The sequence below is a fragment of the Salmo salar genome, chromosome 10 (genome assembly GCF_965601325.2).
Source record: "Salmo salar chromosome 10, fSalSal1, whole genome shotgun sequence".
Lineage (NCBI taxonomy): Eukaryota > Metazoa > Chordata > Actinopteri > Salmoniformes > Salmonidae > Salmo > Salmo salar.
The window spans coordinates 55,970,643-55,997,872 of NC_138300.1; the positions used below are offsets into that span (position 1 = coordinate 55,970,643).

General features: G+C 43.5%; 1 protein-coding gene across 1 annotated transcript in view; it reads right to left on the bottom strand.

The window, feature by feature from the left end:
• hs2st1b (heparan sulfate 2-O-sulfotransferase 1b) overlaps positions 1 to 12,850 on the bottom strand; it is a 79,887-nt gene extending 67,037 nt beyond the window's left edge. The window contains exon 1 of the mRNA XM_014123658.3: positions 12,412 to 12,850. Within this exon, the coding sequence (XP_013979133.1) occupies positions 12,412 to 12,535 (124 nt within the window). The 5' untranslated portion in view covers positions 12,536 to 12,850. The remainder of the gene's footprint in view (positions 1 to 12,411) is intronic.
• Positions 12,851 to 27,230: the final 14,380 nt, after the last annotated feature.

Genomic DNA, 27,230 nt, shown 5'->3' on the forward strand with positions numbered 1-27,230 from the left:
GTAGATTCATGCTCTACAACATTCGCAGAGTACGACCCTGCCTCACACAGGAAGCGGCGCAGGTCCTAATCCAGGCACTTGTCATCTCCCGTCTGGATTACTGCAACTCGCTGTTGGCTGGGCTCCCTGCCTGTGCCATTAAACCCCTACAACTCATCCAGAACGCCGCAGCCCGTCTGGTGTTCAACTTTCCCAAGTTCTCTCACGTCACCCCGCTCCTCCGCTTTCTCCACTGGCTTCCAGTTGAAGCTCGCATCCGCTACAAGACCATGGTGATTGCCTACGGAGCTGTGAAGGGAACGGCACCTCCATACCTTCAGGCTCTGATCAGGCCCTACACCCAAACAAGGGCACTGCGTTCATCCACCTCTGGCCTGCTGGCCCCCCTACCTCTGCGGAAGCACAGTTCCCGCTCAGCCCAGTCAAAACTGTTCGCTGCTCTGGCACCCCAATGGTGGAACAAGCTCCCTCACGACGCCAGGACAGCGGAGTCAGTCACCACCTTCCGGAGACACCTGAAACCCCACCTCTTTAAGGAATACCTAGGATAGGATAAAGTAATCCTTCTAACCCCCCCCCCCTTAAAAGATTTGATGCACTATTGTAAAGTGGTTGTTCCACTGGATATCATAAGGTGAATGCACCAATTTGTAAGTCGCTAAGAGCGTCTGCTAAATGACTTAAATGTAAATGTAAATGTAAAAATCACAGCGCAGATGAATCCTGTTCATCAGAGGTGATAGTCACATCTGGTCAAAAGGGTTGACCCATTGGCATGATGGGTAATGCCACTAATTGTCTACTCAAACACAAAAATGGACATCCCTCTCCTCTTTTTTCTCCCTCCAAATAGCCTAAGACCCCCGTCGTCAGAGAAAAAAACTCGGCCTAGGACCCCCCCCGTCGTCGTCAGAGCAAAAACTCGGCCTAGGACCCCCCGTAGTCTAAGCAAAAACTTGAGGTATCGTCCCGGCCCTACTTACTACCATCTATTAATATAGAGCCCTCCCACTCAAACTTCAATCCTTGGACACTGCCCTCAACCAATCCCTGGGGACAGAACAACCCCCCTATGAAGTACTGCTACTGTCTAGATGCATAATCCCAACGTCAATCTGATGTTCTTCTGTTGCACGATCAGCAGGGACGTGGACAACAGAGGATAATGGTCTGGCTAAGCTTCTTCTTCTTGTCTACCTAGTAACAATTATTATAATCCTCTTTGTTTCCAGGGTTATGTCAGCAGCTTCCTGGTGTTGTGGGCCTTGACAATAGCCTTAATGGCAATGTATTAGACAATGCAGTACCAGAAGGAAGCTCCTCAAGCTAGGTCCAATGCTTTTCACACAATGACCTAGCCTGACCTACTTGTCACTGTGCAGCGAATCATAACGGAAAATGCATATAAAATTATAGATTTGTAAAAAAAAAAATTTAAACATCCATTTGTATTGGTAGCCTGCATAATAGAATTATATGCAAAGCATCTGTACAGTTGACCCCTATTCAGAGTTCGAAATACCTAGGGGTCCCTGGTCAAAAGTAGTGCACAATATTAGGGAATAAGGTGTGATTTGGGACACAGGCGTAGCCATTGATGTGTCAGAGATTGGCCCATAGTGACAGGCTGGCAGCACGATAGGGAATAATCCCCATTGCTGCTCATTCATCACCTTTCACCTCTCCAGATACAGCAGCCGTCCATATTTAATCCCATTTAATCACAGTATTATTGGATTTCAGATCCCCCTCCCCAAAATCATCCATAATGAGAACATGACTGAAAGCTGTGTACTTATTCCTTGGGTCACTATTTCTATTATTGTATCTTTAACCCTGCATTGTTGGAAAAGTTAAAACATTTCACTGTTGTTAAATCTACACCTGTTGTTTAGGAAGCTTGTGACAAATACAATTAGATTTGAATAAAATGGGAATAAAAACATGCTTTGTGTTCATTATTCATTGGTTCATTAGGCATGAAATACTGGATTGATTGTTATATTTACACACACACACCTCCCTTATTTACAAAAAAAAAAAAAAAAAGTAACTTACACCATTAAATAATGCCAAAGGGGAACATGATGGCTATGGCTAGTCTAGACTAGCAGCTCTGTCTCCACCCCGCTTCAGCGGAACAGGAAAGATATTTCCTTTGGGAATAGGTTGGTTATGGCTTAGCCTATGCAGACAACTGACGGCATTATCAAAACAAATAGTTTATTGGTCGCGTACACAGGTAAGCAGATGTTATAGAGGGTGCAGTGAGATGTGTTACTAGCTCCTAACGATACAGCAAATGTCAAGTAAACAAATAATCAACCGAGAAATGTCTGAACTAATCCGATGAACAAACAAATACAGTTGAAGTCAGAAGTTTACATACACCTTAGCCAAATACATTTAAACTCAGTTTCACAATTCCTGACATTTAATCCTAGTAAAAATTCCCTGTCTTAGGTCAGTTAGGTTCACCACTTTTATTTTAAGAATGTGAAATGTCAGAATAATAGTAGAGTGATTTATTTCAGCTTTTATTTCTTTCATCTCATTCCCAGTGGGTCAGAAGTTTACAGACTCAATTTGTATTTGGTAGCATTGCCTTTAAAATTGTTTAACTTGGGTCAAACGTTTCAGGTAGCCTGCCACAATAAGTTAGGTGAATTTTGGCCTATTCTTCCTGACAGAGCTGGTGTAACTGAGTCAGGTTTGTAAGCCTCCTTGCTTGCGTGCGCTTTTTCAGTTCTGCCCACAAATTTTCTATAGGATTAAGGTCAGGGCTTTGTGATGGCCACACCAATATCTTGACTTTGTAGTCCTTAAGCCATTTTGCCACAACTTTGGAAGTATGCTTGGGGTCCATTTGGAAAACCCATTTGCGACCAAGCTTTTACTTCCTGACTGATGTCTTGAGATGTTGCTTCAATATATCCACATAATTTCCCTCCCTCATGATGCCATCTATTTTGTGAAGTGCACTAGTCCCTCCTGCAGCAAAGCACCCCTACAACATGATGCTGCCACCCCCGTGCTTCACGGTTGGGACGGTGTTCTTCAGCTTGCAAGCCTCCCCCTTTTTCCTTCAAACATAATGATGGTCATTATGGCCAAACAGTTCTATTTTTGTTTCAACAGACCAGCGGACATTTCTCCAAAAAGTATGATCTTTGTCCCCATGTGCAGTTGTAAACTGTCGTATGGCTTTTTTATGGCGGTTTTGGAGCAATGGCTTCTTCCTTGCTGAGCGGCCTTTCAGGTTGTCGATATAGGACTCGATTTACTGTGGATATAGATACTTTTGTACCCGTTTCCTCCAGCATCTTCACAGGGTCCTTTGCTGCTGTTCTGGGATTGATTTGCACTTTCCCATGATGTCAAGCAAGGAGGCACTGAGTTTGAAGGCCTTGAAATACATCCACAAGTACACCTCCAATAGCTTTATGCACATTCCATGATCGAATGTGCTAAACACACTTCCTATTGGTGTGGCAATTTCCGGTCAGTATAGTTATCAAAGATATAACGTTACCACCACTATGTCGCAGTTGTTTACTAGGTGTCTTCAGGACTTAATATTAATGATGTACATCGAATTGTTAAATCAGCCTCTGAGAATCCAGCTAGCAAGAATGAAAAGGGGTTGAAGATGTATATAGGAAGCTACATACACAACTATGAAGGTGAGTACCAAGTCAGTGACCGATATAACGTTAGCTAGCTAATTTAACTATTAACTGTAGCTAGCTAGTTACTTTGTAAAAGGATGTAACGTTGACAGAATCTACCTGAGAATGTGTGTATTTTCATTCGCTTGGTTAAGTTATGCTTGCTAGCTAAAAATCATTGTTATTCATGTCTTCTACACAGTATCTAACAGAGACATTGACAGGGGAGATCACCGTGAGGGCTGCCTGTCACAGGTCCATGAGGAAGAGTGAAAAGCCGCACAGCATGAGCGCAGGGAAAGGTTATAGATAGCTACTAGGGACCTTGTTAAACATCTCCTGTGAGACACTGTCATTATGGTCAAAATGTGTTGGAGACAGTGTCAACGTTTAATCTTATCAGTAGATAGATATTAATGATGGGTCCCAATCCCAGTTTAGAATTGCCCACTTAACAGGTTATTTGGTAAAGATATGTTGATGCAGTGTTTGGTAATTGTGTTACTGAGACACAATGTATTCCTGTATAGTTAGATGAGCCCCTAGTTAAGAAGACTAGACACTACTATGTTTAGTTATTCATGAGCCGCATCATTCTTGTTTCTCACTTCAGTCTTTCATCACACTTATCTTCACAGATGGTGTTAAAGCACTCCGTATCAGTGATGGTGGTCCAATGCTCCTGTGTTGCAGGAAGTGCTCTGTGCAATCATCTGGTGGCCCTTCTTTACCAGACAGCGCACTACTCTCAACTAAACATTCCTGCTGCACCACCAGTTCATAGCTGCACAGACACAAAACAGCATTGGCACAAGCCAAGAACACTTGTGAGTCTATCAATATCCATAAAGAAATGCACCTGGAAAGTATTCAGCCTTTGTAACAGTAAATCCTTGTTAATTAGGGTGTGGAACCAGGTCAGGTTGATGGGATAGAGTTCCGTAAACCTACTAACTCGTGTGCTGATGGAATAAGGTAAATTGGAGGTTCCTAGAATAGAAACATTTTAGAAAACATTTTCTTGTGATTGTTTTTGTATCCAGATGAAAAGCCTAAAACAGTGACGTCTTTACGATGTAATGACAAATGTTTGGGACAAAGACTGGGTGGAAATATATCATCTATAAATCTGTATATTTTTAATTCATTTTATTTGAACTTTCGGGCTTGTGGCATTTCTGGAAAAGTTACGCGAGTCTTTGTCATAGTAATCTCTCCAACCTGATGTTAAGGTTTTAAAATGTTTTGCAGAAGTTCTCTACAAAGCACTCAATGGCCTGACATGGATCTTCTCCGTGTCTCAGAAACGTATGCCAACTTTTCTCCACTTACTGCCCCTCTTGTGACAACAATGGAAAGGTCAGCTGACGTGCCCCTGGTTGAGTCCGCCTTTGGGTCAGCGCAAGCCGGCAGTGTTCTGTCCTATCAGCTTCCATAGCCAAAGACCTGTGCAATTGTGAAGATTGCCGATGCCCCTTCTCCACCAATACTTTCATTAGATGGCTACATTTACATTACATTTAAGTCATTTAGCAGACGCTCTTATCCAGAGCGACTTACAAATTGGTGCATTCACCTTATGATATCCAGTGGAACAACCACTTTACAATAGTGCATCTAAATCTTTTAGGGGGGGGTTAGAAGGATTACTTTATCCTATCCTAGGTATTCCTTAAAGAGGTGGGGTTTCAGGTGTCTCTGGAAGGTGGTGATTGACTCCGCTGTCCTGGCGTCGTGAGGGAGCTTGTTCCACCATTGGGGTGCCAGAGCAGCGAACAGTTTTGACTGGGCTGAGCGGGAACTGTGCTTCCTCAGAGGTAGGGGGGCCAGCAGGCCAGAGGTGGATGAACGCAGTGCCCTTGTTTGGGTGTAGGGCCTGATCAGAGCCTGAAGGTATGGAGGTGCCGTTCCCTTCACAGCTCCGTAGGCAATCACCATGGTCTTGTAGCGGATGCGAGCTTCAACTGGAAGCCAGTGGAGAGAGCGGAGGAGCGGGGTGACGTGAGAGAACTTGGGAAGGTTGAACACCAGACGGGCTGCGGCGTTCTAGATGAGTTGTAGGGGTTTAATGGCACAGGCAGGGAGCCCAGCCAACAGCGAGTTGCAGTAATCTAGACGGGAGATGACAAGTGCCTGGATTAGGACCTGCGCCGCTTCCTGTGTGAGGCAGGGTCGTACTCTGCGAATGTTGTAGAGCATGAATCTACAGGATCGGGTCACCGCCTTGATGTTAGTGGAGAACGACAGGGTGTTGTCCAGGATCATGCCAAGGTTCTTAGCACTCTGAGAGGAGGACACAAGGGAGTTGTCAGGCTGTAGCTTGTCAAGCTACAGGCTTCAGGCTTCCCAGTGTGCTTACGTCCTTAGCCATCAGGAGCAGTTCCACCTCAAGGCATTAGAAACAACCTACGAGATGTCACACAAAGTCGAGGTTGCTACAAGGGAGCAGAGCAGCAGCCCGGAACGGCATCAGCTCAGGAAAATGAAAATAACATCCTCTCGTTTCCGAGAGGGTTGCCATGTCCGGGGAGAGACCTCAGCTGACCGCCTAGCTGAGTGGATGTTCAAGGGATCTGGTATGCCGTGGAGGTGAAGAGGGGGCTAGCCATGGAGCCAGTGGCTGTACAGGAGTACTGCTGGGGCTAGCCATGGAGCCAGTGGCTGTACAGGAGTACTGCGGGGGGCTAGCCATGGAGCCAGTGGCTGTACAGGAGTACTGTGGGGGGCTAGCCATGGAGCCAGTGGCTGTACAGGAGTACTGCGGGGGGGCTAGCCATGGAGCCAGTGGCTGTACAGGAGTACTGCACACTGAAGAATGTTAACTTCTTTCCGTGTGGCTTCGTAGTGCACCCAGACGCTCCGTGGTTAGGATCCTCTCCAGATGGCATCATATTTGATCCCAGTGTGAGACCACACTTTGGACTCTTAGAGGTCAAGTGGCCAAATGTACCAAGTTATGTTGACTGCCCTTACCTGAAGATACAGAATGGAGAGCTGAAGTTGAAGAGATCTCATGCTTACTACTGGCAGGTGCAAAGGTCAAATCCTTCTCACAGGTTGTAGCTGGTGTGACTGTTATCTGTGCATAGGAGGACATCCTAGTTGAAAGGATATATAAAGATCTACAGGTTTCAAAAACTATAAGAGAGAAGGTTGACCACTTGTATTTTTTCCACTACTTGCATAAGTGTCTCTCGCACCTCAATGATCCCCTGCATGGGTGCCAAGTTTAGTGGTTTTATGAAAAAATAAGTATTGATGTTCTTGTGAGGAAATCTACAGAATAGATTTGTATTTCAGCAAATGTTCAACAGTTCAGTTATTGTATTGTTGTTATTGTATTAAATCTTGCATTCTGGCTATTCTGTGTTTACTTGATTTCTTTCCCCCACCCTTAAACTCATTGCCTAATTAAAGCCAATAGAAGCTCCACACAAACTGATATTCACTACAACACAAATGATTGATACATGTCGTAGATAAACTAATTATTATTTTGCTGCTAGCAAATAAACATGTACATTTACACTGGCTGGGCCCATGCTCTGGACCGGATCAAGAGACGGCACAGTCCATAGGCAGCGCACCTTGTTCTCCATCCTCCTCAGTCGGAGCAGGAGGTTTCAGTCTTCTTTCCCAAACACCAGGTCTCTTTTGAATGTGCCAGTTCCACGTGAAGACAGTAGGAACAACACCTCTTTTTTAGGTATTGTCGCCCCCCAATTTTTCCCTCAACAAAGTCACTTTCGACGAAATGTGTACTTTCACACCTTTGTGTGTTTGATGACAGTAAAGTTGTCACGACGTACTGCCACCAACCACCTTTTTCTGAGCTCTACATCGACCGGGAAACGATGGAAGCTCCCAATACCATTACATTTGGAAGAAACTGAACACAGAGGCACTGAACCATGTTCATTAGCACCTCCTTTGCGGGGCTGTAATTTAAACGTAGTCATTGCGAACTATTTCAGTCAGAAATGCATCGACGATATCTAGTAAGCTAATGATAAAAACAATAGCAGAACTCGCTCCGGAAGTCATCAATCCGGTCGGAAGTAAATTAGTACGTTGGAGGCGGTATAATGCATAGAGCCTATTGGTTCAAATGATGTCAATTAGCCTATCAGAAGCTTCTAAAGCCATGACATTTTCTGGAATTTTCCAAGCTGTTTAAAGGCACAGTCAACTTAGTGATGTAAACTTCTGACCCACTGGAATTGTGATACAGTGAATTATAAGTGAAATAATCTGTCTGTAAACAATTATTGGAAAAATGTCTTGTGTCATGCACAAAGTAGATGTCCTAACCGACTTGCCAAAACTATAGTTTGTTAAAAACAAATGTGTGGAGTGGTTGAAAAACGAGTTTTAATGATACAACCTAAGTGTATGTATACTTCCGATTTCAACTGTAGCACTAACAGTAATCTAAATGAACAACCCAAATGGCACTAACAGTAATCCAAATGAACAACCCAAATGGCACTAACAGTAATCCAAATGAACAACCCAAATGGCACTAACAGTAATCCAAATGAACAACCCAAATGGCACTAACAGTAATCCAAATGCAATCGATACGTACAGCGCCTTCAGAAAGTATTCACACTCCTTGACATTTTGTTACACAACCCGAATTTAAAATTGATTAAATTTAGATTTGTTTTGTCACTGGCCTACACACAATACCCCATAATGTCAAAGTGAAAATGTTCAGAAATTAATCAAAAAAATGTAAACTGAAATGTCTTTGAGTCAATAAGTATTCAACCCCTTTGTTATGGCAAGCCCAAATAAGTTTGGGAGTAAAAATGTGCTTAACAAGTCACATACTAAGTCGCATGGACTCACTTTGTGTCCAATAATAGTGTTTAACATGACTGTTGAATGATTACCTCATCTCTGCACCTCACACATACAGATAATTGTAAGGTCCCTCAGTCGAGCAGTGAATTTCAAACAAAGACCAGGGATGTTTTCCAACGCCTCGCAAAGAAGGGCACCTATTGGTAGATGGGTAAAAAATGTAAAGCAGACATTTAATATCCCTTTGAGCATGGTGAGGTTATTAATTATACTTTGGACGGTGTATCAATACACCCAGTCACTACAAAGATACAGGCGACCTTCCTAACGCAGTTGCCAGACAGGAAGGAAACCGCTCAGAGATTTTACCACGAGGCCAATGGTAACTTTAAAAACAGTTAAGAGTTTAATGGATGGATCAACATTGTAGTTACTCCACAATACTAACTTAATTGACAGAGTGAAAAGAAGCCTGTACAGAATTTAAAAAAATATTCCACAACATGCATCCTGTTTGCAACAAGGCACTAAAGTAACACTGCAGAAAATGTGTCAAAGAAATAAACGTTATGTCTTGAATACAAAGCATTATGTTTGGGGCAAATCCAATACATTACTGAGTACCACTATCCATATTTTCAAGCATAGTGGTGGTGACAGCATCATGTTATGGGTATGCTTGTAATCATTAAGGACTGGGGAGTTTTCAGGATAAAAAAGAAAGGAATGGAGCTAAGCACAGGCAAAACCCTAGAGGAAAACGTGGTTCACTCTGCTTTCCACCAGACACTGGGAGATAAATTCCCCTTTCAGCAGGACAATAACCTAAAACACAAAGCCAAATCTACACTGGAGTTGCTTACCAAGAAGACAATGAATGTTCCTGAGTGGGCGAGTTACAGTTTTGGCTTAAATCCATTTTAAAATATATGGCAAGTCCTGAAAATTGTTTCTCTAGCAATGATCAACAACCAATTTGAAAGGAATAATGGACAAATGTTGAACAATCCTGGTGTGGGAAGCACTTAGAGATTTACCCAGAAAGATTCACAGCTGGAGTCAATGTTAGAAGTGCTTCTACAAAATGTCTATAAACATGTTTTCACTTGGTCATTATGGGGTATTTTGTTAGCTGGGAGAAAGAAAAATTTATTTAATCCATTTTGAATCAGGCTGTAACACAACAAGATGTGGAATAAGTCAAGGGGTATGAATACATTCTGAAGGCGCCGTATCAACACTGGATGAATTTACATATACTAAGAATGGTATGTACAGCAGTAGAGATATTACGGAGCTATATCAAGAATATAGTATTTAAATACACAGTATAAAACCCCATGGAAGATGGATAGAATTGCAGGAAATTATCTTCCGGGCCAGAGTCCGGAATATTAAAAAAAATATATATGAATGGTGTGTATATACAGTATGTGAATAGAAAAGGTGTGTATAGCAAGCAGTAGTTATACAGGATGAGCCATGAGTAGAACACTGTATATAGATATAAAGTGTGTAAAAAAGTGTAAACATTATTTAAAAAGTGATCAGTGTTCAATGATTTTATGTACATAGGGCAGCAGTCTAAAGAGCAAGGTAGAGTACCGGGTGGTAGCCGGCTAGTGTCTAAGGTTCTGGGCTCCCGAATGGCGCAACGGTATAAGGGAATGTATATCAGTGCTAGAGACGTCACTACAGACCCTGGTTCGATTCCAGGCTGTATCACAACCGGCCGTGATTGGGAGTCCCATAGGGCGACGCACAATTGGCCCAGCATCGTCTGGGTTTGGCCGTAATTGTAAATAATAATTTGTTCTTAACTGACAAGCTCAATATACGGTTCATGGCAGGGTACTGGGCGGAGGCCTGGCTAGTGGTGACTGTTCAACAGCCTGGAGATGGATGTTTCTGTCTCTCGATCCTGGATTTGATGCACCGGTACTGTCTCCACCTTCTAGATGGTAGGGGGGTGAACAGGCCGTGGCTCGGGTGGCTGAGGTCCTTGATGATCTTCTAGATGGTAGCGGGGTGAACAGGCCGTGGCTCGGGTGGCTGAGGTCCTTGATGATCTTCTAGATGGTAGGGGGGTGAACAGGCCGTGGCTCGGGTGGCTGAGGTCCTTGATGATCTTCTAGATGGTAGGGGGGTGAACAGGCCGTGGCTCGGGTGGCTGAGGTCCTTGATGATCTTCTAGATGGTAGGGGGGTGAACAGGCCGTGGCTCGGGTGGCTGAGGTCCTTGATGATCTTCTAGATGGTAGCGGGGTGAACAGGCCGTGGCTCGGTGGCTGAGGTCCTTAAAGATCTTCTTGGCCTTCCTATGACACTGGCTGCTTTAGATGTCCTGGAGGGCAGGCATTGTGCCCCCGATGATTAGTCTTGCTGAACCGCACCACCCTCTGGCGAGCCCTGCGGTTTCAGGCGGTGCCATGCGGTAATACAGCCTAACAGGATGCTCTCAATGGCGCCTCTAAGTTTGTGAGGGTATTAGGGGGGCTAAGACTAATTTCTTCAACAAGGCTCTGTTGCGCATTCATCACCACGCTGTCAGTGTGAAGGGGTCCATTACAGGTCCTCAGTGATGTCCAACCTTTTGACCATCTCCACGGCGGCCCTGTCGATGTGGATAGGGGCGTGTTCTCTCTGCAGCAGTATCATACCCAGATGAAACGATAACCTGACATTCTATTTGTTGGAAGGGGGAAATCTTTTGGATCAGACCTAGGTGGGGACAACTGCATGATGCAGAATTGCCTCTAAAGGACTTTGATACAACATAGCAAGACAGCTATAGCTGTGACAACTGGCTTCTTCAAATCAAAACTCTTCACACAAAGATATGAGAGCCATTCCTGCTCTATCATCAGCTTGATTTGAACAAGATGACCCAGATTTCCAGCCAACTGAGTTACAGTGCAGCTGTAACGAGAAGATTGAAATACTGCATATTTTTACCCAGGAAACTGTCATTTTCATCTTCATGGTAGCTTGCAATAGCCACCTCAGTAGCCAATCTACTGCTAGCTAGCATGAGGACAAAAATGGATTTTTTTTCCAGGAAAACTAGCAGTATTTCAATCTTGTCTATGTATCAATGTGGATAAAGTTACAATTTGGAGTACAGTGGCATATAACATCCCTGCATTGAGGTATGTTTTCCGATCCATATCTCACGCTGACTCCATGGTGTCTGAAGGCCGAGATCCTTTTACACATAAATTTGGATAGCCACGCTTGCTTCACCCTCATGTTGGTGCAAGCAACAGCTAGGTAGTGCTATGTATCAACAGTCAATCCAGTATGGGCTGGAAACTATAGTTACTGAAAACTAGTGAGCTTCGAATGGTCAATAGCAACACAATTTTCATAAAGTTAATGTTTCCCCAACTTTGGTCCTGTCATGTTCCTCGCACATATTAGCATCACCCACCCCTCCTCGCTTCTGTCATTGAAATGGAATTCCATTGTTTCAACACTCCCAATTTGCTATGTTGATCTATTGTGTTAACGTAAGCATGATTGCGTTCCGACCCCAGTGCAGCTCAGTGTAAAAAAAGCGTTACGGTAGGGTCGGTATCTTCTGGTAAATACTAAACGTATTAAGTTAGTTAGCTAGTTTGTTGTTGGAAAAAAATATATATATAAAAAAAAAAAATCAACTAAATGTGAAAACACCGGATACATTGTAGCCAGCCAACTAGCTACCGAGTTACCCTTAGGTAACTAACTGCTAGGTAGCTCGATTAAAATGCAAAACTGCACTCTTGGCTGGAAAGCTATCTTGCTAGTTAAAACGTTAGCTAACGTTACCCAAGATAGCTTTCCGATCTAAAGTCGATGATTGTAATTCTCCAACACAATGTTTACAAACACTTAGCACGTAACTACTGTTGATATTTTACAAATATCGTGCAGAACAACGTTCAAATGCTTACCCAGTTTTGTTCGCGACTCCTCCAGTTTCTGGATTTGGTTTTCAATGAAGAGCATCGACACTCCAAAAGCCAATATAGACAAAAGCTGTAACTTAGGCGGCATCATAATCCTTAAAAGCCCCATCAAACTATCAGATGCAAACAATTCATACCGCGAATTCAATATTCCTAAGAGAGAGGGTGAAGTCAAGTCCTGTGTTCATCAATGAACGCGAACGATGGGAATGTCCGAGACTAGCGTTCACTTATTAACAAGGGATTGAATAGCTAGCTAATGCTACCCACTAATTTAGTATCTGACACTTATCAAATCAGTTCAACGTTGGGTCTTGTTCTCTTCGCGGTCCAAATTGTCTCTTCTCCGTCCGTAGTTTCATCCGTGCTCCAGTGAAAAGCAGCCAGCTACACAGACAGCGCGCTTTCAAGTAGGGTTGCCAGGTCAAGTAAATTTTAAACCCAATGATCACTTAAAACCCGCCCCGCCAAAACGTTGGAAAACGAGCAAAACATGTTTTTCACAGCAAGAGATGAGTTGCCATATCTATACAATAAACCATGTTCCATAACGTTACCAAGCCAATTAAGAAGGAATATCATAGTAACAGACTGACTACACCGCTCGCGTTACAAAATAAATATAGAAATCTATGTTATTCAATTATTGCACTCACACTGCTTGCTCATGCCAACTAGCGTCTGCGTTGCCAAGGGCTAAAATAGAAGTCCTTTCTATATTTAACGCAGATCGAGCTGCAAGTCCTGCCTCTCCCATCTCCTCATTGGTTTATAGAAGCAGGTACCCAAGTGCCATCTCCTCATTGGTTATACCCACATGGGTGACTGAAAGACAAACGAGGTCAGTAGCTGTAATGCACGTAATTTATGAAAGTAGCCAATCGCAATATAAAGTCAAGAGAAGAAAAAGCCTGGAAGGAAGAGAGATGACTAGAAACGATTCGGTTGACCGTTTTATGTGTGGATTAATTGGCAGAGTAGAGGACCTTGTGCATTTCAGATAAAATAACAACTCAATGTTTATATCCCAGGACAAATTAGCTAGCAACAGCAAGCTTGCTAAATAGGACAAATTAGCTAGCAAGTGCATGCTAACTAGCTAAATTTCCATAAATGTTTAATGCTTTTCGACCTGTCCCGAAATTAATATAATTAATTCAGAGTTTGTTTTGATATTTTAACCTGCGTGTCGTGATCGCGTTTTGTGTGGGGGGACAAAATACATTTATGCACGATGGCCCATGCGCTCAGCCAGTTTGGGTTCCGTGTAACTTGTAACGACGTTAGAAGCAAAATTTGAGATTCCTCAAAATAAGAATTATTGCAAGCTATGACATTACTTAGCAAAGGAATTTAAATATGTGGCAAGAGAAAAGATAATTCACTCTTGTTAAACTCGCCAGATCATTTTCCATCAATGGATGTCGATTTAACTTGTTTGACTGCTATGATTAACCAATAAGGCACAAGGGGTATGGTATATGGCCAAAATACACTGCCTTCGGAAAGTATTCAGACCCCTTGACTTTTTGCACATTCTGTTACGTTACAGCCTTATTCTAAAATGGATTAAAAAAATAATAATTCAATCCTCAGCAATCTACACACAATTCCCCATACTGACAAAGCAAAAACAGGTTTTTAGAAATGTTTGCAAATGTATTAAAAATAAAACCAGAAATCCATCTGTGGTAAATTAAATTGATTGGACATGATTTGGAAAGGCACATACACACCTGTCTATATAAAGTCCCACAGTTGACAGATCATGTCGGAGCAAAAACCATAAGATCGAAGGAATTGTCCGTAGAGCTCCGAGACAGGATTGTGTTGAGGCACACATCTGGGGAAGGGTACCAAACAATATCTGCAGCATTGTGATCCCCAAGAACACAGTGGCCTCCATCATTCTTAAATGGAAGAAGTTTGGAACCACCAAGACTCTTCCTAGAGCTGGCCGCCTGGCCAAACTGAGCAATCCTTGGTCAGGGAGGTGACCAAGAAACCCATAGTCACTCTGACAGAGCTCTAAAGTTCCTCTGTGGAGATGGGAGAACCTTCCAGAAGGACAACCATCTCTGCAGCATTCCACCAATCAGGCCTTTATGGTAGAGTGGCCAGATGGAAGCCACTCCTCAGTAAAATGTGCATGACAGCCCGCTTGGAGTTTGCCAGAAGGCACCTAAAGGACTCTCAGACCATGAGAAACAAGATTCTCTGGTCTGATGAAACCAAGATTGAACTCTTTGGCCTGAATGCCAAGTGTCACGTCTGCAGGAAACCTGGCACTATCTCTACGGTGAACCATGGTGGTGGCGGCATCATGCTGTAAGGATGTTTTTCAGTGGCAGGAACTGGGAAACTAGTCAGGATCGAGGCAAAGATGAATGGAGCAAAGTATAGAGAGATCCTTGATGAAAACCTGCTCCAGATCGCTCAGGACCAAAGACTGGGGCGAAGGTTCACCTTCCAACAGGACAACGACCCTAATTACACAGTCAAGACAACGCAGGAGTGGCTTCAGGACAAGTCTCCGAATGTCCTTGAGTGGCCCAGCCAGAGCCCTGACTTGAACCTGATTGAACATCTCTGGAGAGATCTGAAAATAGTTGCTCAGCAGTGCTCCTCATCCTACCTGACAGAACTTGAGAGGATCTGCAGAGAAGAATGGGAGAAACTCCCCAAATACAGGTGTGCCAAGCTTGTAGCGTCATACCCAAAACACAAGGCTGTAATCACTGCCAAAAGAGCTTCAACAAAGTACTGAGTAAAGTGTCTGAATACTTTTGTAAATGTGATATTTAGTTTTGTAAATGTGATATTTAGTTAAATATATATATATATATATATATATATATATATATATATATATGTTTGTGTGTGTGTGTGTGTGTGTGTGTGTGTGTGTGTGTGTGTGTGTGTGTGTGTGTGTATACATACATACATACATACATACATACATACATACATACATACATACATACATACATACATACATACATACATACATACATACATGTGTGTGTGTGTGTGTGTGTATACATTCGCTAAGATTTCTAAAAACCTGTTTTTGCTTTGTCATTATGGGGTATTGTGTGTAGATTGATGAAGGAAAAATACAATTTATTCAATTTTAGAATAAGGCTGTAACCTAACAAAATGTGGAAAAAGTCAAGTGGTCTGAATTCTTTCCGAAGGCATTGTATATCAGTACACTCAACAACTTAAGCACTACGAAACTTATATTCGATCAAATAAACCTTAGGTAGCAAGTAGGCCAGAATTTAGCATTTTATTCAATGGTAAACGGCCTGAGTAAACTGTCATCATTTATCCACCATCTTTGATATAACATTAGCGCTTGGCTCGTTCTCATGCCGCATTCAAGACAACTCGGAACTCTGCCATTTTCATATTGGAAACTTGTTGCAAAAAGTTTCACACTTGGAAAGTATCAGCAAAGATTTTTTTATAACTAAACCAAGAGACCACAGCCTGTCGTTTCCAATGTGAATAAATGAGTCATAGTGTGCAGAACAAGCAAGGAGGTGGGCAGAGCCAAGCACGAGCTAGCAAGATCCTATTGGTGCATCTGCATATTTCCGTTAGGGAACGCCTACTCTGTGAGATGTGCATGTGCAATTCCATCTTCTCCTACTGCTGGCCACTGGGCTTCCTTTCACCACCATATTTGGTAGTGAGTGGAAAAGCCAAGCGGATGCTTCACATTTATACGTCCAGTGAAATATCTGTCTCATTGTTCTATCTGTGGTATCAGAATCAACCAATAGGAACCTCTATGCAAAAATGTAGCTACGCAAATGTTTTAACTCCTGAGGTTTCGAGTTTCGAATAGTCTTGAAAGCATTGTTGCCATGTTCACGGTTTTCCCGCAACATATTGGGATACTTTGAAAACGATGTCGCGGGTGAAAATGTATTGGTTGCGGGGTTTTGGGCTATTTCTAAGTTGCACCTCCACCGTCATGGCATTTCTCTTAAAAAAAGATATACCGTATATATCACTGTGATCTGCTGCTTACTGTCAGGCTATCACGACCCAGGATAAGACCCAGATACAGACAGGAGGCGGACAGTTTGATTCTCAGATGACTTATTATACACACGGAGCAGGTTGAGGGCAGTCAGAGGTTCGTAACCAGGTCAGATTCAGGCAGGTTCAGGACAGGCTGAAAGGTCAGAAGACTAGAAACAAAAACTTGAGAACAGGAAAAAAAAAAATGGGAAGCACGCTGGTATGACCTGACAATACAAGACGAACAGGCAACAGACAAACAGAAACAGCAGGTATAAATACACAGGGGATAATGGTGAAAAATGAGAGACACCTGGTGGCGGTTGGAGACAAGCTCAAGCCAGGTGAAACAGATCAGGGTGTGACACAGGCGGTGAGGCAGGCTGTTGCTGACCTAAGAGGTATGTATCAGATGTTCAACATGCTCTGCTCACACCTACTGTGATGGTCCGGGGGCCTAAACCACTAGATACTATCTGACACACTAACACATTTGAGTTAACAACAGTGAATGGATGGCGAGCAGCAGATCGTTTCAACTTTCTCATGCTGATGCTGAGAGGAAATACTCTGAGATTATGTAATACTTTACCTCGGGATACAAACAACGATTACAACAGCATTTACTTTCACAGCTAACTCAAATTGTTCAATCCAAACAGTCCATTCGCCTTCTTTCCCCCTCAAAAGATTCTGGCATGAGCACCGGCTGGTCAATCCGCCTGTCCATGGCACTCGGCTGGTCAATCCGCCTGTCCATGGCACCCGGCTCGTCAATCCGCCTGTCCATGGCACCCGGCTGGTTAATCCGCCTGTTCATGGCACCCGGCTGGTCAATCCACCTGTCCATGGCACCCGGCTGGTCAATCTGCCTGTCCATGGCACCCAGGCTGGTCAATCCGCCTGTCCATGGCACCCGGCTGATCCACCACCAGCTGTCGTTCGGTTGGTGGTTGTTTGATTGCTGTTCCCAGGTTGTTCGACTTCTCCCTCCATTTTCCCACCAAAGTGGTTTTGCAGTGCCATTTTGAGTCACCGGAACATGCTGACTGGAATCGTGCATTTTTTTTTTTAGGACAGAAAACATAAAGTGGGTGAGTGCATTCGTAACTTTGGGCATGATTTAAGCAGGCTAGCTTCAAAGGTTTATCCAGATTATAGTGCGAGCACACCTGATTCACTGGCACGAGACCATTTTATTACACACATTGGGTGCAGGGACCTTTGTATGCACCTGCGCAAAGGAGTACCAAAAACATTGGAAGAGGAAATTAGTATTGCTACAGAGCTTGATCAGATACAGACCGAACCAGGGGAGAGGGAGATCTAGCTTCCCCAGGAGCGACAGAGGACGACCTATGTCGACCAATAACAGGGTCTGCTGGCACTGTGGTTGCACATGAAGAAGAAAAAAAAGTCCTTACATGGAAAAGGATGACGCAGCATCGGTTTCAACTACACGCACAGCTGACCAGTCCACAGCGAGGATTACTTCATGTGCTGTGGGGACTGGGGTTTACCTGGAGAACAAAATTGCTGATTTCGAGTGAGAGGTCATGGTGGACTCAGGGGCCCAGGTTTCCATGGGTACATGAACAGGTATGGAGAAATGCTACTGGAGGTAAGAGTGGTACACTGCAACCATACCACAGCAGGGTTAAAGTGGACAGGTTCTCTCAGTCCTGGGGAGCTGGTTCACAGTCATGAACACGGACGGTTTGAATCTGACCTGGGGAGCTGGTTCACAGTCATGAACACGGACGGTTTGAATCTGACCTGGGGAGCTGGTCCACAGTCATGAACACGGACGGTTTGAATCTGACCTGGGGGGCTGGTCCACAGTCATGAACACGGACGGTTTGAATCTGACCTGGGGAGCTGGTCCACAGTCATGAACACGGACGGTTTGAATCTGACCTGGGATGTTGTAGTCGCTAGCGACGCAGACCAGTGTGTAATGATAGAGACAGACTTCCTGGTAAAATACGGGGCTGTAATGTACTTGATTTGAGGAAAGAAGTGTTTTGGACAAGCAGATTCCGTTGATTTTTCTGGGTAGGGGAAGGGGGAGTGTGTAAAGTGGTGGTGAAGAATGACATGATTATCCCTTTCTGGGAAGTGAAATATTTATAACTGGTAAAGTTGATTGTACAGTTAACAATAACAAAACTGAGGGTCACCTTGAACCCTTTTGTTAAAGTCACTGATACAAGTAACCTGTTGGTAGCATGTAACGCTGTGCAGCTCAGTGATAGAGGAAACTGCCAGTGTGTTTGATGAATGTAACTCTGGAATCACAGTTACCGAGGGAGGGCCCTGAACTGGGTAGGGGGGTTCTCTATCTCGGAGAAGGGTAGTGAAGACATTATCGTTGCTAGGCTACAGGATTCTAACCAGCTGCCGTACTCTCCTACCACAGCAAAGTGGGACGTAAAAACAGTTCATCCAAAAGCTGGACATAGATTTCAGCCAGCTAACTGAGGTGCAGCTGAGAGCTGTAAAGGAATTGGTGGGAAGGTATGTGGAAGTGTTTAACACTGGTGATTTTTTTTCACTTAACAGCGGGTGCCTGTTCATCTGTAAGCAGTTTCACAAGCATTTGCAGGACAGGTTAGAAAGGGGAAGCAGTAACAGTGGCCAAGAAACTGGTAGAGGAATTTGTGTTGAAGCTAGGCGTTCTTCGCTCTATCCATAGCAACCAGGGGTGACATTTTAAATCAACTCTTTTTAGAGAGAGAGGTGCAATCTTTTACAAATGAACAAAACACAAACCACTCTGAACAACACACAATCAGATGGTTTTAGTGGAAAGAATGAACAGAACTCTGATCAAAAAACGGGCACTTTTTTGTTAATGACAATCAAAGAAATTGGGATGAGATAGTCCCATATGTGATGATGTCATACAGGAGTAGTGTTGAATCTTCTGCGGGGTTCACACCATACAGGGTGCTGTTTGGTACCCAAATGACTTTACCGGTTGATGTGGGTATGGGAACACAACAAAATGAAGGGAAACATTTATGTTTCTCAGTGGCTGCGTTTCAAACTCATACAAGACACTCCCTTGTTCACTTACCCTCGCATTATGTCCTTGGGGGAATCCCTGCGGCTATATTTGTTGTCGGTCCAAATGATTAGCCAAGCAAGGGAAGTTTGCCCCTCAGCCCTCATTTTTAATTGAGTTTGTGAGTGTACATTTATGTTCAGTTTGGGTCCTGAAACACCCCATAATTCAATTTGCGATGATTGTACATCTAAGAAAAGTCTCAACATCAATATGGAGTCAACATACAAGAGTAAGTAAAAACAAATGTAAATAAGTTAGAAATTGTGCTACAAATGCACAAACACATCTCATAAAAGTAATGATGTTTTTTGTTTGGTTATCTTTTGGAAATTGTAGAAATAAAACATTTTCCTCCTCTAGAAGTTCCAGCTAGGCAGGCTCACACTAGTTAGCTAATTAATTTGCTAGCTATCATACAGTCGCCGTATATTAAGAATTATATAGTTAATATAAGTAGATATGCAATCATAATTGACTGTAGCACCTATAAAGCACCCACAAGCTACCGGTGGCTGAAAACACAATCGTCGCTGATACATTTCCTGGCAAGGGCGGTCCATTTAAAATGAATTCCTTCCTCCCTCGCCCCCTTGCCCTGCAAGTGTACACTCGTCAGACGTCATGATACGTCATCAGAAGTGTCCACTTCATTTGAGGGCTGAGGGGAGAGGGTGTGTCTGTTAAGTGTTTGGACCACAGCCTGTATGTGCGAAAGGTGCAAAGGTATTTTAAGCACTGTAAAGGGAAGCTGTAAAGAGAAATCACCTAAAAGCCACAGGCAAACAAAAGCAATACTTTAATCTAAAGGGTGACACCCCCAGAGATATGAGGGAAATGAATGTGTGGCTTAGAGACTACCAGAGGAAAAAGGGGTTGTCACTCAAACTGATAAGAAAATTCAAGGGTCCTCTCAAAATTGCGAAAAGAAACTGTCAGAGGTGCTGTATGAAGTAGTACAGTGTAATGGACCATATCATGCCGTGGTACACTACAACAGGCTCAAACCTTACTTTGGGGTTGTTTCAGAGCATGAGGTCACTGACACGGGACAAGAGACTGAGTTGAGTTGAGCACTGACTCATTTGTGCCTAGTCAGACATACTACCCCTCAAGGAAACACGGTACTGAGACTGTGGGTTCCAAGGGATGTTAATGCCTTAGTGGAATGGGAACTGGACACGGTCAGGACTGAAAGCTCAGTCGAAGACACAGAGACTCGTACCACGCAAACAGATGTGGGAGAGCCCGTAAGTCTGCATTGTTGGGAAGGACCTGTAAGTCTGCATTGTTGGGAAGAGCCCGTAAGTCTGCATTGTTGGGAAGAGCCCGTAAGTCTGCATTGTTGGGAAGGACCTGTAAGTCTGCATTGTTGGGAAGAGCCCGTAAGTCTGCATTGTTGGGAAGGACCTGTAAGTCTGCATTGTTGGGAAGGACCTGTAAGTCTGCATTGTTGGGAAGAGCCCGTAAGTCTGCATTGTTGGGAAGAGCCCGTAAGTCTGCATTGTTGGGAAGAGCCCGTAAGTCTGCATTGTTGGGAAGGACCTGTAAGTCTGCATTGTTGGGAAGAGCCCGTAAGTCTGCATTGTTGGGAAGAGCCCGTAAGTCTGCATTGTTGGGAAGGACCTGTAAGTCTGCATTGTTGGGAAGAGCCCGTAAGTCTGCATTGTTGGGAAGGACCTGTAAGTCTGCATTGTTGGGAAGGACCTGTAAGTCTGCATTGTTGGGAAGAGCCCGTAAGTCTGCATTGTTGGGAAGAGCCCGTAAGTCTGCATTGTTGGGAAGAGCCCGTAAGTCTGCATTGTTGGGAAGGACCTGTAAGTCTGCATTGTTGGGAAGAGCCCGTAAGTCTGCATTGTTGGGAAGAGCCCGTAAGTCTGCATTGTTGGGAAGAGCCCGTAAGTCTGCATTGTTGGGAAGGACCTGTAAGTCTGCATTGTTGGGAAGAGCCCGTTTATAGTCTGCATTGTTGAGGAAGAGCCTGTCAGTCTACATTGTTAGGATGGACCCATAAGTCTGCATTTCATTGTTTGTCTACACCTCTTGTTTACGAAACATGTGACAAATAAAATGTGATCAGAACTTTTTACTCCTCCGTGGGTGGCCTTGTGAGTCCCAATGATCCTAACAGCTGATTCTAATGACCCTGTCGTCTCACGGAAAGGTCGAGGGGGCGGTTCCAGACTAAGAGCGATCCAAAACTAGTCCCTCCCACTGTAGCTCAGTTGGTAGAGCATGGCGCTTGCAAAGCCAGGGTTGTGGGTTCGATTCCCACAGGGGGCCAGTATGTAAAAATGTAATAAAAATGTATGCACTCTAATGTAAGTCGCTTTGGATAAGAGTGTCTGCTAAATGACTAAAATGAAAATGTAAAAAAATGTATAACCAGAAGGAATGGGACACACCCCTAGCCCATCCACCTCCTTACCCCCTGTAGATCTGCCCCTCCACCTCCTTACCCCCTGTAGATCTGCCCCTCCTTACCCCTGCCCCTCCTTCCCACGGGGGGCCAGCAAAAAAAAAATGTATGAAATTGTATGAAATGTATGCATTCACTACTGTAAGTCGCTCTGGATAAGAGCGTCTGCTAAATGACTAAAATGTAATGTAAATGTTGTAGATCTGCACCTCCACCTCCTTACCCCCTGTAGATCTGCCTCTGCACCTCCACCTCCTTACTCCCTGTAGATCTGCACCTCCACCTCCTTACCCCCTGTTGATCTGCACCTCCACCTCCTTACTCCCTGTAGATCTGCACCTCCACCTCCTTACCCCCTGTAGATCTCCACCTCCTTACCCACTGTAGATCTGCACCTCCACCTCCTCACCCCCTGTAGATCTGCACCTCCACACCCACTGTTGATCTGCACCTGCACCTCCACCTCCTTACCCCCTGTAGATCTGCCCCTCCACCTCCTTACTCCCTGTAGATCTGCACCTCCACCTCCTTACCCCCTGTAGATCTGCCCCTCCACCTCCTTACTCCCTGTAGATCTGCCCCTTGTGCAAATATCATCATCATGCACTTCCCCTTGTTAAAAGGCTATTCATGTATTTTATGAGAACCACTGTCTAATACTGTAGCTCTGTGTGGGACAGTATTAGAGTTGAGTGAAGGATACCTAAATGGTGGTGAGTTGCTTCATGTAGTGCAACTTGCAAGCAGCCCATTGAACAGATAGTGAAAGACAGGCCCTCTCCTCAGCATTGGAGGAGGCAGTGAGGAAGAGAACAGCCCATTGGGGGAGGCAGTGAGGAAGAGAACAGCCCATTGGAGGAGGCAGTGAGGAAGAGAACATGCATATATATCACTGATAGGTTTATTCAGAAGGGAAAGTGTTTCAAATATGTTCAAATTCATCTGCAAGTCTTCACAATGCAAATATTGTTTAAAGTAAGATGTAATTAACTGAACTAAAATGGTGATTGTGAAACTATGAATTATGCTATTTCTGTCTACACAGCAAGAATTTATTCAGAGGAAAAAACGATTTGGCGCCACCAGCTGTTCGTTATCCTAAACCAGGGGTTCCCAAACTTTTTGGCCCACGACCCCATTTTGATATAAAAAAAAAAAATTGCGACCCCCACCATGTAAAAAAAACAGTCTATTACAAATCAGTATGACAGTACTTTTGACAGTATTTCAGTCTGAAGGAAGTATGGTTTGAAGCAGCGACATAGGCACACCAGGCCCACCCACTCAGATTTTTATACTCTTTACTTGTCAGTGTTCCAAACGGGACATTATTTGTCTTTTTACCTAAACATGCAAACACCATCAGATATAATGAATTGCAGACAGTGCAGTGGGTTAGTCAGATTTGATTAAATATAGCAGAACAGATGACCTGGAATGACATTCACTCTCACGGGATGGGTTGCCAAAAATAACTAACTGAAAGCCCCACCCCCAATAAGCCACGAATATGACTGCATTGAGGCATATAGTGGCAAGAAGCAGTATGTGAACCCTTTGGAATTACCTGGATTTGTGCATAAATTAGTCATATCATTTTATCTGATCTTCATCTTAGTCACAACAATAGACAAACATAGTGTGCTTAAACTAATAACACACAAATGATTGTATTTTTCTTGTCTATATTGAATACATAATTTAAACATTCACAGTGTAGGTTGGAAAAAGTATGTGAACCCTTAGGCTAATGACTTTTACAAAAGCTAATTGGAGTCAGGAGTCAGCTAACCTGGAGTCCAATCAATGAGATGAGATTGGAGATGTTGGTTAGAGCTGCCTTGCCATATAAAAAACACTCACAAAATGTTAGTTTGCTATTCACAAGAAGCATTGCCTGATGTGAACCGTGCTTTGAACAAAAGAGATCTCAGAAGACCTAAGATTAAGAATTGTTGACTTGCATAAAGCTGGAAAGGGTTACAGAAGTATCTATAAAAGCCTTGATGTTCATCAGTCCACAGTAAGACAAATTGTCAATAAATGGAGAAAGTTCAGTACTGTTGCCACTCTCCCTAGGAGTGGCCGTCCTGCAAAGATGACTGCAAGAGCACATTGCAGAATGCTCAATGAGGTTAAGAAGAATCCGACATCTGGAGTGGCCCAGTCAGAGTCCTGACCTAAACCCTATTTAAAATGCTGTGGCATGAAGTTTTGTAAAGATGAATGGTCCAGAATTCCTCGTGACCGTTGTGCTGGTCTGATCCGCAACTACAGAAAACGTTTGGTTGAGTTTATTGCTGCCAAAGGAGGGTCAACCAGTTATTAAATGCAAGAGTTCACATACTTTTTCCACCCTGCACTGTGAATGTTTACATGGTGTGTTTAATAAAGACATGAAAACATATAATTGTTTGTGTGTTATTAGTTTAAGCAGACTGTGTTTGTCTATTGTGACTTAGATGAAGATCAGATCAAATTTTATGACCAATTTATGTAGAAATCCAGGTAATTCCAAAGAGTTCACATACTTCTTGCCGCTGTATGTAACTGTGTTTCTATGGCTATATGCACCATGCCACTGACGATTTTCATTTGTTCATGTATCATTTGTTCATGCTCATAATCCAGTGTCTTTACACAGTCAACGCACCCCCTCCCAAATTTCAGCAGGCCCCACCCACGAATGAATTTATGGCCACGCCATTGGTTTGAAGTGACTGAAATGCATCAGAACGTTATTAGTTCAGAAGATCATCAGGCAATACTTTTGTATCACCATCTGTGTAGAAAGGAACATCATCATTGATAATGTTTTTAAGTGTGTTCCACCTGAGCGAGTCTGACCACAGAGAACTCTATGATGTCAGAGACCACTATGATGTCAGAGACCTCTATGATGTCAGAGAGCACTATGATGTCAGAGACCTCTATGATGACACACCAAATGTGTTTGATGGATCGCGGAGAAAGAGCAGGAATAGGCTTTTGTAGGCTACAGTCCAAACGATGTCTTCCAATTGTTCGACTGCTGTCGGCATCCAAAGATTAGATGGATGGCTGTTCACAAATGTAAATGTGTATTTGAACCCAATACTGGTTCAATTAAAGAAGTTTAAGCTGCCAATCAATCATTGTTTTTGAAACCAGTGGACAGCCAGTGAAAATGTTGCTCTTGCAACAGTTGCATAGTGCAGATCCCAGCCAATAGAATACACGTGGGGCTTTCATTGCTCAATCTAATTCATGCTGATAAATTTGTTTTAAATCCATAGGCCTAATGGACACATGCTCAAACTCGCACACTTTGGATAGACTTAAAGGGGTAATCTGTATTTGCTACATCCATTTTTAGACTTGTAAATTATATCCATTGATTCTTGAAGAATATAACTTATGAGTTTAGTTAAACTGTCACACTCCATAATAACCCAAAATATAAGCTTGTTTTTCTCCAATGTTTGTAAACATTGTAAATGTAAACAAACACTGTATAGCCTCATAACATGGTTAAAACAATAATGTTGATATAAATATGCTCTCTCTAATTCTCTCTTTCTTTCTTTCTCTCGGAGGACCTGAGCCCTAGGACCATGCCTCAGGACTACCTGGCATGATGACTCTTTGCTGTCCCCAGTCCACCTGGCCGTGCTGCTGCTCCAGTTTCAACTGTTCTGCCTGCGGCTATGGAACCCTGACCTGTTCACCGGACGTGCTTGTTGCACCCTCGACAACTACTATGATTATTATTATTTGACCATGCTGGTCATTTATGAACATTTTAACATCTTGACCATGTTCTGTTATAATATCCACCCGGCACAGCCAGAAGAGGACTGGCCACCCCTCATAGCCTGGTTCCTCTCTAGGTTTCTTCCTAGGTTTTGGCCTTTCTAGGGAGTTTTTCCTAGGGAGTTTTTCCTAGCCACCGTGCTTCTTTCACATGCATTGCTTGCTGTTTGGGGTTTTAGGCTGGGTTTCTGTACAGCACTTTGAGATATCAGCTGATGTACGAAGGGCTATATAAATACATTTGATTTGATTTGATATCATGGATGGTCTGTCCTTGCATCCATCTCTGTCTATTAATCTGTGAGTTTTCAACTCTAATCAATGAGCCAAATCAGTCCTCTATGACAACAAAATCTAAAGCTAATAAGTCCTTAGTTTGGGGATTATGCTCAGGTAAAACAATTTGGCTAATCTATGCTTCCATATTATTTTTAATTTTTTTATTGTTTGTAACTTTTTTTTAAAAACGTATTTTGTACATTATGTTGCTGCTACCGTTTCTTATGACCGAAAATAACTTCTGGACATCAGAACAGTGATTACTCACCATGAACTGGAAGAAGCTTTTTCCTTTAACGAGTCCAACGAGCCCGACGTGAAGGACATACTGCTTTCCCGGGAACAGGCCCAAATCCCTGTCATTTTCATGAAGAGTGTAAGGCTCGGGCGTAGTGGAGGAGGAAACAGACGCAGGAAGCAGCGAGAAGGGTTATAGCTTTTAATGCTCGAAAAGCAAAACACCTGCCAACCCAACATGCGAACTTAACGCACACAAAATGAAAGTGCCCCAAACACAGGGGACAAAATACAGTGAGCACAACACGATGCACTAGCGCAAAATACAGACAGCGCTTACCCAAGCAACACACAGAGGAAACAATCCCGCACAAAGAGCAGGCGGGCCAGCTAGCTCATATAGCCCCGCTAATCAACCCAACTACGGACAGGTGCGAACAATAACAGAAAGGGGGGAAACAAAAAAGGAATCAGTGGCAGCTAGTAGGCCGATGACGACGACCGCCGAGCGCCACCCGAGCAGGAGGGGGCGCCACCTTCGGTGGGAGTCGTGACAAAGAGAAGATGGAGAAAAAGAGGGCGGAGGTCGGGCTTCCTTCTGAGAATTCGTAGACGATCGAATAAACCCCCACTACCTTCCATTCTACTAGCTAACGTGCAATTATTGGAAAATAATATCGACGACCTACGAGGAAGATTAAACTACCAACAGGACATTCAAAACTGTAACATCTTATGCTTCACGGAGTCGTGGCTGAACGACGACATTATCAACATACAACTGGCTGGTTATACGCTGTATTGGCAGGATAGAACAGAGGCCTCTGGTAAGACAAGGGGTAGGGGACTATGTATATTTGTTAACAACAGGTGGTGCACGATATCTAAGGAATTTTTCGTAGCTGTCTACATACCACCACAGACCGATGCTGGCACTAAGACCGCATTCAATGAGCTGTATACCGCCATAAACAA